The following is a 14,748-nucleotide window of genomic DNA, read 5'->3' as shown; positions in this document are numbered from 1 at the left end:
AATCTTTCCCAGCATCAGGGTCTTTTCCAATGAGTCAGCTCTTCGCATCAGGTGACCAAAGTTTTGGAGTTTCAACTTCAACATCAGTCCTTCCAATGAACACCCAGGACTGATCTCCTTTAGGATGGACTGGTTGGATCTCCTTGCAGTCCAAGGGACTCTCAAGAGTCTTCTCCAACACCACAGTTCACCAACTCTCACATCCATACATGACCACTGGAAAAACCATAGCCTTGACTAGATGGACCTTTGTTGGCAAAGTAATGTCTCTGCTTTTTAATATGCTGTCTAGGTTGGTCATAACTTTCCTTCCAAGCAGTAAGCGTCTTTTAATTTCATGGCTGCAGTCACCATCTGCAGTGATTTTGGAGCCCAGAAAAATAAAGTCAGCCACTGTTTCCACTGTTTCCCCATCTATCTGCCATGAAGTGATGGGACCGGATGCCATGATCTTAGTTTTCTGAATGTTGAGCTTTAAGCCAACTTTTTCACTCCCCTCTTTCACTTTCATCAAGAGGCTCTTTAGTTCTTCCTCACTTTCTGCCATAAGGGTGGTGTCATCTGCATATCTGAGGTTATTGATATTTCTCCTGGCAATCTTGATTCCAGCTTGTGCTTCCTCCAGGCCCAGTGTTCACTGCAGCACTATTTACAATAGCCAGGACATGAAAGCAACCTAGATGTCCATCAACAAATGAATGGATAAAGAAGTTGTGGTACATATATACAATGTAATATTACTCAGCCATAAGATGGGACAAATTTGAGTCAGCTCTAGCGAGGTGGATATAACTAGATCCTGTCATACAGAATAAAGTAAGTCAAAAAGAGAAAAAAAATCATATATTAATGCTTATATGTGGAATCTAGAAAAAATGGTACTGATGAACCTATTTGAGGGCAGCAATAGAGACACAAACATAGAGAACAGACTTGTGGACATAGCAGGGGAAAGAGAGGGTGGCACATACTGAGAGGGTAGCATTGACATGTAGACATTACCACATGTAAAAAGGTGCCGTGCTTTGCTTAGGTGCTCAGTCGTGTCCGACTCTTTGCCACCCCATGGATTGTAGCCTGCCAGGCTCCACTGTCCTTGGGGATTCTCCAGACAGGAGTACTGGAGTGGAAATTTGCCATATGAGGCAGGGAGCTCAACATGGTGCTCTGTGGCAATCAACCTAGAAGGGTGGGATGGGGTGGGATGGGGGCGTGGGAGAGAGGCTCAGGAGGGAAGGGACATATGTATACTATGGCTGATTTATGTTGATGTAAGACAGAAACCAACACAGCATTGTAAAGCAATTATCCTCCAATTAAAGATTTTAAAACATGAATAAAAAGACAATAGTATGGTGCAAATACAAGGGAAAAAACACAGAAACTAGAAGCTTCCTTAGCCTGATAAAAGAAAACCTATAGCTAACATCACACTTAATGGTAAAAGGCTAAATTATTGTTCCCTAAGGTCAGGGAACAGGCAAGGATTGCCACTTCTTTGGAGCATTTTACTGAAATTACGGAAATTGCTAGTGAATACAGTGAGGCAATTAAAAAGAAATTAGGGGGATTCAAATTGAAAAGAAAGAAGTAAAATTGTCTTTATTCATAAGACTACATGATTGTCTTCATAGAAAATCCTAGAAAAAAAATCTTATTAGAATAAATAAATGAATTTAGCAGTCTTTGGTGCAGTTTTATTTCTGTATATTAGCAGTAAACACGGAGAAGGCACTGGCACCCCACTCCAGTACTCTTGCCTGGAAAATCCCATGGACGGAGGAGCCTGGTAGGCTGCAGTCCATGAGGTTGCTAAGAGTCGGACACGACTGAGTGACTTCACTTTCACTTTTCACTTTCATGCATTGGAGAAGGAAATGGCAACCCACTCCAGTGTTCTTGCCTGGAGAATCCCAGGGACGGGGGAGCCTGGTAGGCTGCCATCTATGGGGTCGCAGAGTCGGACACGACTGAAGCAACTTAGCAGCAGCAATAAAAAAAAAAATTGAAACAAAAACAATGCCATTTTGAAAAAATAAAAATATTAAATATTTAGAAATAAAATTTTTAAAATTTGTATAAGACCTATATAAAACTATAAAATATAAAACATTGAGAGAAATTAAAGAAGACTAAACAAATGAATTGCTGGTAATGGTAATAATAAAATAAATGAAGAGTTTACTGTACTCAAGGATCAGGAAATACTGTGTAAGATGTCAAGTTCTCCCTACATCAATCTATCTTTAGCAGAATCCGAGTAAAATTTTTATCAGGCTTCTTTTTGTTGGTACATATTGACAAGTTAATACTAAAGTTGCTATGGAAATGCAAATTATATCCAAAATAATTTTTTATCAAGAAAAATTAAGTTGGAGGATTTTATCCTACCTGATTTTGAAACTTATTACAAATTTGTATTAATCAAGACAACATGGGGGATTCCCTGGTGGTCCAGTGGTTAAGATTTAGCGCTTTCTCTTCAGTAGCCAGGGTTCAACCCCTGGTTGGGGAACTAAGATCCCACAAACCACAGAGTGTGGCCTAAAAACAAGAAAAAGAAAAAAAAAAATACTAAGTATGGTATTGGCATAAGAGTGTATGTATAGGACTTCCTATATACTCAGTAGAAGCAGAAGCATAGATCCACGAAAGGACTTTGATTAAAATGTTCATAGTCTGTAATAGTTCCCAAATGCGCCCCAGCTGAGGAATGGGTAAACCAATTGTGTTATATCCATACAATGAATTACTCACCAACAACAAAGGAGGAAACTACAGCCTTCTGATACATGCAGGGTCGTGGATGAATCTCAGAAGCATTGGCGCTCTCTGATAGATTTTTAATATATTCACAAAATAGATTTTTAGCATATTCACAAATAGTAGAAATTTACTGTAATCACCCAGTGAATGAAGTGGATGATAAAGTTGAACTCTTACTGTTTGGGTCAGTGCAATGTGACTATAATATGCCAGATATGTATTCTGGTGACCCCAACAGACTCTGAGAAAACTTCAGATAACTAGTTCTGAAAATGACATCCTTAGTAGCTACATCATTGGAATCAACTTAAAGCCTTTTAAGTTCATTACTTTGAAGGATATAAATGTTTTGAAAATTCTGGTTTTTCCCCTCACAAAGATAATTGAGCTTAATTTTTCCTTTTAAAACACCCTTTTTTCTCAACAGTCACATTCATAAATAGCCAATAATGTATGATTTCATTTTCGGATAAAGAGCCAAGGTCAGAAATCCGGGGAACCAGCCCAGTGGCTGCAAAGCCTACCTCATCATTGACTTATGATGACCAATAGCCCAGCAGCTCCACAGGGAAAAGTCTACGAAATCATTTTGTAGTAATCAGAGCTGTCTCAAATTGACATGGGCTACCTTGGGGAAAGTGAGCTTCCCCACACTCAAGTGGCCACTGCAGACTCCATTGGCAGGAACATAGCGGGGAAGTTTCAAGCAGCAGATGAGGTGTCAGGCTGATGGGAGCACTCTGTGGGTATGTGGCTGGAGCCGGGCTCCCCAGATGGACCATGGCTGAAAGTGTCTTGAACCTTGCCAGGGAGACGTCGTCCAGCTTGGGATCTTGTGGGTATTTAGATGTCGCCTTCTGCAACAGACATATTTTTTGAATTTAATTTTCAGGATGACAATTCCCTAACCTGTTTTAAAGATGTTGTAGGGTGTCTCCAGCACTGTTCTGAAAGATGCCATCCTGTGTGGGTTGAAAACAGTCCCAAAGATCATTTGCAATCAAGCAAATGTGCACATTTCTGTTTGCTTCAGTGCCACTCAAGACCACTTCCTGACTCGCCCGGTTTCCTGAAAAATTACCGATGAATTTAATTTGCCCTCATTATTGGTTTACTTGAATTTTTTAGATATCACAGTCCAGTCCTGTACCTTGAACATGATTCTTTTTCCAGAAGCAAGCACCTCATGGCTTGAAATAATATATTCAGTACTTAAAATCGCTGACATAGTCTTCCAAATAGCCTGGCAGAAGAGAAGCAGGCCCCAGATGGTCGAGTTTGGCAGTGTCTGGGCCACTGCATTCAGAACATCATCTTTAGAACGCCATCTTTAAAGTAGATGAAGATTTATTTCATAGTCAAACTGGGAATGTGAAACTTGTATTTTGGAATGGGGTATATTATGTGCCTCCCTCTTCAGATATTGAGAGAGCATGAACACAGATGCTCTTCACTTAAATTAATCCCTGTCATAGTCTTTACACTTATCCATTTATTAAATATTTAGTGAGCACCTCTGTGCATCAGACTATGGGAGGTGCCATGAGAGTAACAGATACAAACGAAGCCTTAGCCTCAGAGAAGTCAAAATATATTTGGGGCAGGCAAAATGGAAAAGTAAGCAACTACAAGAGTGTCTGAAACACGCCAGTTGTGTGGGTTGGGGAATAGGGACCATGAAAGTCAAGGGCAGGAGAGGATATTGCGTTTGAGTTATTTAAGGGAAGAGCTGTTTTGATGAGCCACGTATGCAGTCCCAAGGAAGGGACAGGCATGTTCTATTACGCAGAAATGTCAAGGAGAATGAGAAGCAATTACTTTGGTGATCAGGACATTGCTGCTGACCTTCAAGAATAGGAGTTTCAGGAGAGGATGGTATTAGAAGGCACACTGTAGTGGGTCACAGGCAGATGCATTTAAGGAAAGGGAAGGTCAGTCATTCATTGGAGATGTTTGATTGTGAAGTGAGCAAAAGTGCAGTGGAGCCAATGAGAATTTTTGGTATTTTTGTAGAAGGAGAAAAGTGTTATTTTGAAGGTGGAGGCTAGTGGGTTGCTGAAGGAAAGAGGTTAAATATTTTTGAGGAATAATTACATTGTAAGATCCCAGAGAAGATAGTATTAATAAAAAGAAAGAACCACTGAACAATTGATAGCATTTTTGATAGGGAAATGAACTGGCATAAAGTGTATTTTTGCATTCTGTGTTTAAAAAAAAAAAGTTACATTAGGAAACTCAAATATCATTATTGATTAGTAATCCAAGTAAGAAGTTGGGGAGGAGGAAGAATGAAAAGTAGTTCCATATTTAGAATCTTGTTCTTTAAGGAACGTTAATGTATATCTTCTGGTAATAGTTTAGTGGGATTATTCCTTACCTTTGCAGTGGAACACCAAGGAATACAAACTGAAGATAGGAGTTTGGGGGAACTTACTCCTCTCATGTATCAGGGCTTGTCATGCTGATCAGCCTTTTACATCACTGATTGCTGAATAAGGTTGGGAAGAAAGGAGAGGCAGGTAATACCTGTACATAGGTGGAACTTACGACTTCTGTGAAGCTTACTCGACTCCAGTACAGACATTTTCAGGGAGCTCTGTCGTTCAGGAGTGAGTGCAGTTTTTTTTTTATTTAATTAACATATAGTTGATTTACAATGTGTTAATTTCTGCTGTATAGCAAAGTGACTCAGTTATACATATATATTCTTTTTCATATTCTTTTCCATTATGGTTTATCACAGAATATTGAATATAGGTCCCTGTGCTATAGAGTAGGACCTTGTTGTTTATCCATCCTCTATATAATTGTCTGCATCTGCTAATCCCTAACACAGCTGAGAGACTGAGCACATACGCAATCCCAAACTCCCAATTTTTCCCTCCCCCCAACCCCATGCTTGGAAACCACACGTCTGTTCTGTATATATGTGAGTCTGTTTTTCTTTCGTAGGTATGTTCATTTGTGTCATATTTTAGATTCCACATATAAGTGACATCATATGGTATTTGTCTTTGTCTGACTTAGTATGATTGTCTCTAGGCCCACCCATATTGCTGCAAAGGCATTTTTTTTACAACAAAGTAATATTCCATTGTATATGTAAATACACACACACACATATATATCTTCTTTATCTATTCATCTGTCAATGGACATTTAGGTTGTACAGGTTTAATCACCCATCATGATAGCCACTGTGAAAGATTTCCTGGGGCTGGCCAAAATGCTGAGAAATTTTGTGTGTGCTGTTTGTGATGACTGAACCTTTTGCATGTGTGTCCAGTTATACGACCTCTTTGCTGCTTGAGATCACCAGGAATGTCTCTTACTCCTTCAGAATTAAGTGTGTCGTTCAGAGAGATTCAGGGTCCTCCACTGAGGACCTCACAGGTATGGCCCTTGTCTTCCTCAGACACAGGTGTGTTTGCCGTGGTGAACAGCCATTCCTTGTCCCTGCTGGGAAAGCTGACCATCAGCGCTGCCTTCAACATTGTGTATATCTACACCTCGGAGCTATACCCCACAGTCATCAGGTATGCCTTGCACTCAGCCTCCTCCTTCCCATTTCCTGCATTTTGTTGTAGATTTTTGCATTGACAGAGGCGTGGTCCTCACTTCTAGAGCACAGCCAGTGTGGGCCAGCAGCAACACAGTAAGCAATCATGAACCCAGGGCCTGTGGAGCCTCAGTCTTGCCCTATTAGCTGAGGAAAATGTTGCTTTATCTTTGGCTGAATCCCCTGTCCATCTTGTGAGAGAATGACTCTGCACTAAGGGTATCCCATTGCCCAAATGGTGCTCATATGTTGCTTTTATTTCAGTCTGAGTTACTCAGACACCCCTCCCTCCTGTATCAGGCACGCAGTGGACCAGAGAACAAGGTCCCTGTTAGCATAGAGTCTGTATTTCGGCACAAAATATACATGTTTCAAAAAAGATAATCCTTTATAGTTATAAGTGAACATTATACTTACGTGTTAAAAGTAATTTTTAATGAGAAGGGCGTGCTTATATCAAAAATAACATATTCAAAAACAAACCGAGAAAAGCCTCAGCATATTTCTTTCCAAGTTTCCCCTCATAAAATAAGTTTAGAAACAAGAAACCAAACCTAATTTGAAGGGAAGAGATGCAGCTTAGTCTTTGCAGAACTGGCTCTGTGTGCTGGGTCTTGGTTCCCCATTTAGCATTTTCCCAGTCTTTTTTGAGGATCATTCCAAATGGATCCTTCTGTTTCATTCATCCCTGCAAGAAGCCCAATGGTTCTGTCTATCTTTTTCCCAGTAAGAGATCAGATCGTCCGCAATTGGCTTGTCATTCGCTGGTTATTCCCAGAAACTGCTTTCTCTGGCTATTGCCTATAAAACTAGGATGGCCATTTGGTTCCAAACTGGGATACTTTTTAGAGTGAAAGTGGACTTATTAACAATTCAGCTGGGATAACAGGGTGCTGTATGATTACGCTACTTATAATCATTATCATTTTCATTTCCTCCCCTCTCCTTGATACACACACTCCCAAAAAGGTAACCAAGGTGTTCTTGGTTTCCTGAGAATATATGTTCAGCCAATTCCTATTTATATACCTGATCCTTCTGTAGCTAATTAGTTGAGTTTAAAAGAATGGACAGACTTTTCAGACCATAAAGCCCTGGCTTTTCTTTGACTATTTGAACTAATAGGAGACCTAAAACATGAGAACATTTAACAATAAATATTCACATGCTTACTTTTTCACCAGCCTCTATAGCTGCACTGTCCAATCTTGCATGTGGCTATGTACGTTTAAATTAATTAAAAGTTCGGTTCCTCATTCTTACTCACATTGGGCATCCAGTAGCTGCATGTGTCTGGGGGCTTCCATGTTGGACAGGGAACTTACAGGACATTTTCAGCATCATAGAAAGTTCTAATGGGCAGTATTGCTTATAGTATCCTGTACTTCCAGTTTGGCATTTGTTATTCTGAGCCCACTATCTCTTAGAGCCTTAAAATTGTCCCCCTAGAACTGATTTTTCTTTTTTTCTTATACCTTCCAGGAATGTTGGGCTTGGAACTTGCTCCATGTTCTCCCGAGTTGGTGGGATCATTGCTCCCTTCATCCCCTCACTGGTTGGTTTGTACCCCCTAGTTTTGTTTTTCTTGATTCTCTGCTTTGTCAATGTTTGTGCTCTTGTGTAGAAAGACACTTGTGTAGACAGACAGCTGCCGTTGAAGATTAGCCTGATGCAGATGTGAACCCTGTGCCTTTTAGATTAAGGGTCTGTCAGTGCAGATGGACCCTTCCCAGGGATTGACTGTGTTCATTGCAGTCAGCTAATGCCAGCCTGAACCTTCCTGTCCCTATTTGTAAGTTAGCAGATTAGCGAGCATTTCCTAAGTTTCTGTTGTGTGCTGGGCTCTGGGCTAAGCCTCCTACATACATCATCTCATGCAGTCTTCACCATAACCTTATGTGCTAGGCATTGGTACCCTGTATTGAATAATGAGGAGAACACAGCATACCACTTGGAAAAGCAGGTTACAAGAGAAATGTGTGAAAGGGAGATATGAATAGTGTAAATTCCATCCCATCTTCAAATGTGCATGTTCTGCGAAAGATCCCATGGAGCCCCCCGGGCACGTCTCTGTTGGTCTCCTCTAGGACTTTCCCAGCCAAGACTTGCGGAAACGTGACTAGGTTTGACGTGAGGCTGTGAGCCTGTTCTACAGACAGCCACTCATCACTCAGGCTACGATTCACCCTAGATGCCATCACTCACCCTACGGTTCATTCACAATGCCCTAGAATAGGATATTTCTGAAGCGCCATTGTGGCCTTTTCTTTTCTTGAGGAAGCAGGATACACTTCCTTTTTCTGAGTATCTCTGTTACTGAGTCCAAGCTCTCTCTGCTTGCTGAGTGACAGGCCAATTAACCACTAATGTCTCAATAGAACCATCTTGTCAGGGTCTGAATGCTAGGTTCTTTCATGGAACACAGAGTCGGGGGAGACGAAGAAATAAAATAAAAAGGCCATTAATCTTGCAAATATCTCCCAGAATGGCCAGCCTGGAGATGGGATATGCTAATCTCTTCTTTCTTGCAGCAGTTCACAGGTGGGCAGGGTCTGATTATCTTTCTGTGAGTTGAGTGAAGGCATTTTCACCCTCGGGCAAGGTTCTTTGTGTGCTGCATGCATGCTAAGTCGCTTCAGTCCTGTCTGACTCTTTGCAACCCTGTGGACCGTAGCCCGCCAGGCTTCTCTGTCCTTAGATTTCTCCAGGCTAGAACACTGGAGTGAGTAGCCATTTCCTTCTCCAGGGGATCTCCCCGACTCAGGGATTGAACCTGTGTCTCTTACATCTCCTGCATTGGAAGGCAGGTTCCTTAAGGCTAGCGCCACCTGAGAAGCCCAAGGTTCTCTGAGGCAGGCCATTATGTATGATTACAATGACAAAAGCAATGAAAAGCAAGTCAAAGAAACAGATCCAACATGAAGTAAGAATTAAGTCTTCCCTGAAACATCTCTCCATGTTTCACACTCAATTTTAGATCACAAGACCCTTCTTACGGGTCTTACTAGTTCCATTCTGCAAAATGTGTCCAACATTAGGTGTTTATCATTAAAGACGCCCAATTTTGGATGGCTGTCCTAGAATGTTATAAAACCCAACATGGTGTTTCCCCTGAGTCCCGCTAAGTTGAGAAGAGGCGAGTGTTCCCCTTGGTTCAGTCACTCATGTTAGCATGCAGAGGGCTGGAGTACCCCTCTTCTCCTCCCCATGCCTCCCTCTCCTCCCGCATTATGTCATCACCTTTGAAAAATCAGGAAAAGATGACCAGAGCAGACATTCTAACTAGCCACAGAATTTGGAAGCCCAAACCAGAGATGACAAAACTAGGTGGTTCCCATGCAGGAATTCAGGAATGATAATCAGTTCAGGATGATAATCAGTTCCTGGCGCCAAGTCCTGCAAGGAGCATGATGTTATCTTTGAAATGATATGTTTGTATATAAATTTTCCTGAGAATGTCTTTTGGATCAGCCTGCTAGCATATCGAAACCATCTGCGTAGGTTTCTCTAGGCTTTTCTCTTCCTTTTCAGGGTGTTCAGTTCAGTTCAGACTCTCAGTCGTGTCCGACTCTTTGCGACTGCATGGACTGGAGCATGCCGGGCTTCCCTGTCCGTCCCCAACTCCCGGAGTTTACTCAAACTCTTGTCCATTGAACAGCAGGGAGATCCAACCAGTCCATCCTAAAGGAAATCAGTCCTGAATATTTAAGGGTGTTTACACCTTTGACCCCTGAGCCTCTCAGTTCTGGTGCTTAGGGAATCAGCACTCGTGTATGAGACTGTTTGGCCAGTTCCAGGGTTGGGAACTTTAAAAGTTCATTTGCGGTGTTGCCTGCACGTGGAGATCCCCCCGTGTCACAGGCCACTCGCCTGAAGTGGAAGCTGAGTGTCTGGCTCAGCATGCGCCCTGGCCATGTGTCTGCGTTGCCCCCACCCCACAGCCCCCACCCTGAGCATAAGACCCTCTGCTGCTTCTGCTGGACACCAGAAGTCCTTTTTGTCTGCCCGGTTGCGTCTCTGTGCCTGAGGACTGGCTCTAGTTTCCCCCGGCAATTCTCTGTGGGAAGAGGAGGGCTGCGTGGTATATTCTAGTGGGAAAGCAGGGCCTGGACAGTAAACGGGGCAGGTCCTCAGTCATGAGACTGCTGATGTCATCTGCTAGGAAACTAACAGTTTTTGTTTGTTTTCATTCCACTCCCTGCCCCCATAGAAGTATGTGCAGTGGTCTTTACCCTTCATTGTCTTTGGAGCCACAGGGCTGACCTCAGGCCTCCTGAGTTTATTATTGCCAGAAACCCTTAACAGCCCATTGCTGGAGACATTTTCTGACCTTCAGGTATACTCATATCGGAGGCTGGGGGAGGAAGCATTATCTTTGCAGACCTTGGATCCCCCTCAGGTATGACACAATTGTTCTTAATCATTCTGGTTTACTACATGATGACAGTTTTGGGGGGAATAAAAAGAAAGAATGTCTGGTTAGAGTAATGTGTGTGTGCTCAGTCACACAGACTTTGCAGCTCCACGGGCTGTAGCCCGCCAGGCTCCTCTGTTTCTCAGGCAAGAATACTGGGATTTCTCAGGCAAGAATACTGGAGTTGGTTGCCATTTCCTTCTCCAGGGGATTTTCCCAACCCAGGGATCCAAGCTGCATCTCCTACATTGGCAGGCGAATTCTTTACCACTGAGCCACCTGGAAAGCCACCTGGTTAGAGTAATGGAACTGAGCAAAAATGCTGGAAAACAAAGGTGGAATCTAATTGCAGCTGATTTTCGGGGAAATAAAGATGATTCATTAGCTTTCTTAGAACACTTTAGGGACTAATTCTTAGGGGAATAAGTGTCATCAGAGTACCTTTGTCAGTTGAATGCTAGACAGTAATTTATTTTAGAAATGTCATGACACCATTTCCCTGCCCTTTTCTTCTCTCCTGCTTTAGTCTGTGGACAAGGAGAGCCCTTTAGGGAGCGAGAGTGACGAAGAGGAAGAGTTTTATGATGCGGATGAAGAGACTCAGATGATCAAGTGAGGAACCCCCAGGTTCCTCCTCAGAAGCAGAGGATCATTTTCTGTGCCTCTGTCTAGGGCAGGTGCTCCTGGGAAATTGCAGAGAGCTGTGGAAAGAAAGGCTTGAACAAACAGAAGGTACTCTGTGTGGCCTGATGTTTTATAGGCACCAAGGAAGTTGGAGAAGAGATTTCCATGAACCGGACATCACTGCCTTGAGTAAAAAGCTATTATTTGCCTACAATTGAGGTATAGTGCAGAATCATGACCTTTGGCCAGATTGCTCAATTCTGCATGCCAGAGTGGTAAGCTCAGTTGTTTCTAGAAGTTTGATTATGTTGCCTTTCAACTTCATTGTGACCTAAAGGCAAATATGTAAAATTTCTTCTCACCATTAAGATGGAATCTGTGTACCAGAGTTGACATCTGCCCCTCTAGCGGTTGCTCCTCACTAGGAATCTTTGGAGGCAAGTTGATGTTAGCATTGCATTCATTTTTGTGCCAGAAGAAAAGCATTGAGAAATCATTTGTATGACCTGAGGCCCTCCAGCTTCAGCCCAGGAGATGAAATCTGGGCCCTCAACTTGGTCCCTGGTCCAGTGATTGGTTCCAACTCCTTGTGTTAGTCTGACAGATGACCCACTAGAAAAATCCAGCTGCACCAAAGTAACGTTCAGAGTCCGAGGTGTGGCTGCACCCCCTCCAACCCCCCAGCAGCTCCCTCTGATACTCAAATTTCCGTCTCAGATTCTAGTACCAGCAAAACTTCCAGACATGCCCAGTAAATGATGACATTTTTATAAAGGGGAAGGGCAGTTAAAAAGTGACATGTCGAGCCCTTCTTTTGAGCCCTTGGATGCTTAAAGGGGAGAAAAAAGATGTCGTTTTTAATAAGGAAGAAAAGAAAATAATCTTTCACAATGTTATGTTTGTTTTGTCTTTAGTGTTGTGCAAGGAGGGACTTGGGCAACCTTTAAGGGCTTGAACTCCTTTAGTCCTAGGTCAGCCCCAGCCTATTGAGTTTAGCTAGAATGGAAGGCACAGGAATTTCCTATGAAATGTTGGTTTTCGTTAAGTACTACCAGCTTTCAAATAAAATCTGTCGTACTCTGTTTCCTTAAATCATGTGCTGGAAGTGTTTCCTGTGAAACTCGAGTGTTATCTCAAAAAGAAGTGTTATCTTGGAGTCAACAAGCTTAGACAGCGTTGCTTTAGGTCAGTTTCCCAACTGGGACCGTTTCTGTGTTTTCAGAATTTCCATTTCTGCTAATCTCTTGGAGAAAAAGAAATTTCATTAGAAATAGAAGTCATCACTGTGTCTGTTTCTGGAAATCTTGGAGGACTCACCTCGAATTGGCTCCAACCCTCTCCTGTCTTCTTCCATTTACCTCTTGGTTTGTACTATACTAGCCTGAACCTATGTATTTGTTAAAGTGTTTTATATCCTTCATGCCCTTATGTATGGGGTTCTTTATAAATAAGAAGCATCTCTACTGCTGTTTATTTCTCTCCGCTGTGCCCAGAACACAATATGTATTGCTGTTTCTAGCCGTCAAGGAAGTTGTAGAACTCCTGTAGTATCGTTTTTGTCCATCACAGGCGAACCTGACCCAAACCCCCAAGCTGTGGAATCTTGGCATCTTTCTCTGGGAGATGGAGACCCTGCCCACCATCAAGAGAAGAAGAAAGGAAGAACTTACAAGGACACTTAGAAGCTCTTTGTTGTGAAGTTAAACGTAAAACAACAAGCTAACATATAGGTGATTCTTGGCTGGTTGTCAGCCTCTTTGCATTATAAGAGTAATAACCCCATTATCAAAAAATGTGGAAATTAGAGGTTAAAGGATGTATTACTCATAGACTCAATACCCAGAGACAGCCGGTGCTGTGGCTTTGTTCTCTTTGAAGACTAACTGGTAATCCATCTTTTTTGTTGGCACTGGGGTTCCCTCTGCCTCTGACTAGATAAATAAGGACTCCATTAGTTCTGTCCCTGGGTATTCTCTTCTTCCAACTCTAGGATAGAAGAAGGGAGGGAAGGAAATACAGTTTGAATACATGTTGCTAAGGCTGGACTACCAGCTGCTCATGTCAGATGTGTCGCTAAATTTCTTTAGTGTTTCTTTCTTGATGATCTCTTGGCAAAGTTTAATAATTTGCCTTTTGTAAAAACAAATTTTGTTTCCTTTTGCTGTTAACTGGAAAAATAGTGATTGTGGAGATTGTGCACATGAGTACATTTGTGTTGATTAAATTATTGGAAAACTTAATTTATAGGTAACATATGTTGTTTGCTCAGATGATTTGTAAAAGGTTTTCTTTTAAATGTCTTTATTGTATTCAAAAGTAAATTTCTTTTCTCCAAAAAAGCAACAAGAAAAATGTAAGACACATGAGAAATCCCAGGGCTTCCAGGATCTAAGGTCTTATCAACAGCTTGTCCAGAACTTAAGCACCACACAGATGTCTTGAAAGAAACTGTGCTATAGTTTTTTGATCAGTGAATTAAAAACCACTGCCCATTGAAAATGCAGTATTTGTCATTTGGCTGATTTCAAGTGATAACAGACATTCTTTAGTATCTAAAAATAAAGAAATAAACACAAATACAATAAGTAAGAAGCAAATAAATTTTCCTGGGACACTGCCCAAGTAAATGTGATCTGGACAAGTATTTTTGTAGAGGTCAAATTGATAAAGATACTTCTCATAGATTTATATTCTTAACAAAAACATTGCAATAATTCTCTCTACTAAACCAGAATTAAAATGCGGCTTTCTAATAGAAGTGACTCCTCCATTACAATTTTTTATTATATCATTAGTTCTTAAATTGGATATCTAGAAAGGATTTTTTTTTTCAGTACATAAAATGCAGCTTTTTTGGCTTCTTGTGAATATGATAGAGAATTGTAAAACATAGGCTTTTTCTTATGTTCTTACAGAATATGTCAGAGTGTATATAGTAGCATCTTTGACAAATTGAGCAAATATAGAATATGTTAGAAACTATGGGTGGTTTGTGGGACAGGGGCTATAGCAAGTTTAGGGAGTTGGTGGATGCAGAAGATAACTATAAAAATATATCTAGAAGGAGAAAAAGGCAAAGATAGGGCATGGTTAGAAAATTTATCTGTGTAGTATGTTAGAGGGAAAGGCCTTATGGTTATCTCAGTGGATGTGCTTAGTTGCTCAGTTGTGTCCGACTCCTTGCGACCCCATGGACTGAAGCCCGCCAGGCTCCTCTGTCCATGGGATTCTCCAGGCACGAATACTGGAGTGGGTTGCCATGTCCTCCTCCAGGGAATTTTCCCATCCCAGGGATCGAACCCAGGTCTCCCACATTGCAGGCAGATTCCTTACCATCTGAGCCACCAGGGAAGCCCATCTCAATAGATACATGAAGATTACCTGA

At 41.7% G+C, this 14,748-nt stretch overlaps 1 protein-coding gene across 4 annotated transcripts in view; it reads left to right on the top strand.

Annotated features, from left to right (window-relative positions):
- SLC22A15 (solute carrier family 22 member 15) overlaps positions 1-13,603 on the top strand; it is a 98,384-nt gene extending 84,781 nt beyond the window's left edge. The window contains exons 9-13 of one of the 4 annotated variants that reach the window (XR_006267699.1): positions 6,182-6,302; positions 7,808-7,880; positions 10,536-10,724; positions 11,266-12,548; positions 12,933-13,093. Coding sequence is in view for 2 of the 4 variants with exons in the window: in XM_043459855.1 (XP_043315790.1) it covers positions 6,182-6,302; positions 7,808-7,880; positions 10,536-10,724; positions 11,266-11,355 (473 nt within the window). In the remaining 2 variants the exon portion in view is untranslated. Of the gene's footprint in view, positions 1-6,181; positions 6,303-7,807; positions 7,885-10,535; positions 10,725-11,265 lie in introns of all 4 variants that reach the window. The other 3 variants (XR_006267700.1, XM_043459855.1, XM_043459858.1) reach the window with 3 other exon arrangements.
- Positions 13,604-14,748: the final 1,145 nt, after the last annotated feature.

This window comes from Cervus canadensis, chromosome 2, assembly GCF_019320065.1.
Source record: "Cervus canadensis isolate Bull #8, Minnesota chromosome 2, ASM1932006v1, whole genome shotgun sequence".
Taxonomy (NCBI): Eukaryota; Metazoa; Chordata; class Mammalia; order Artiodactyla; family Cervidae; genus Cervus; species Cervus canadensis.
The sequence above is the reverse complement of the archived record's forward strand: the minus strand, read 5'-3'. Positions and strand labels throughout refer to the sequence as shown.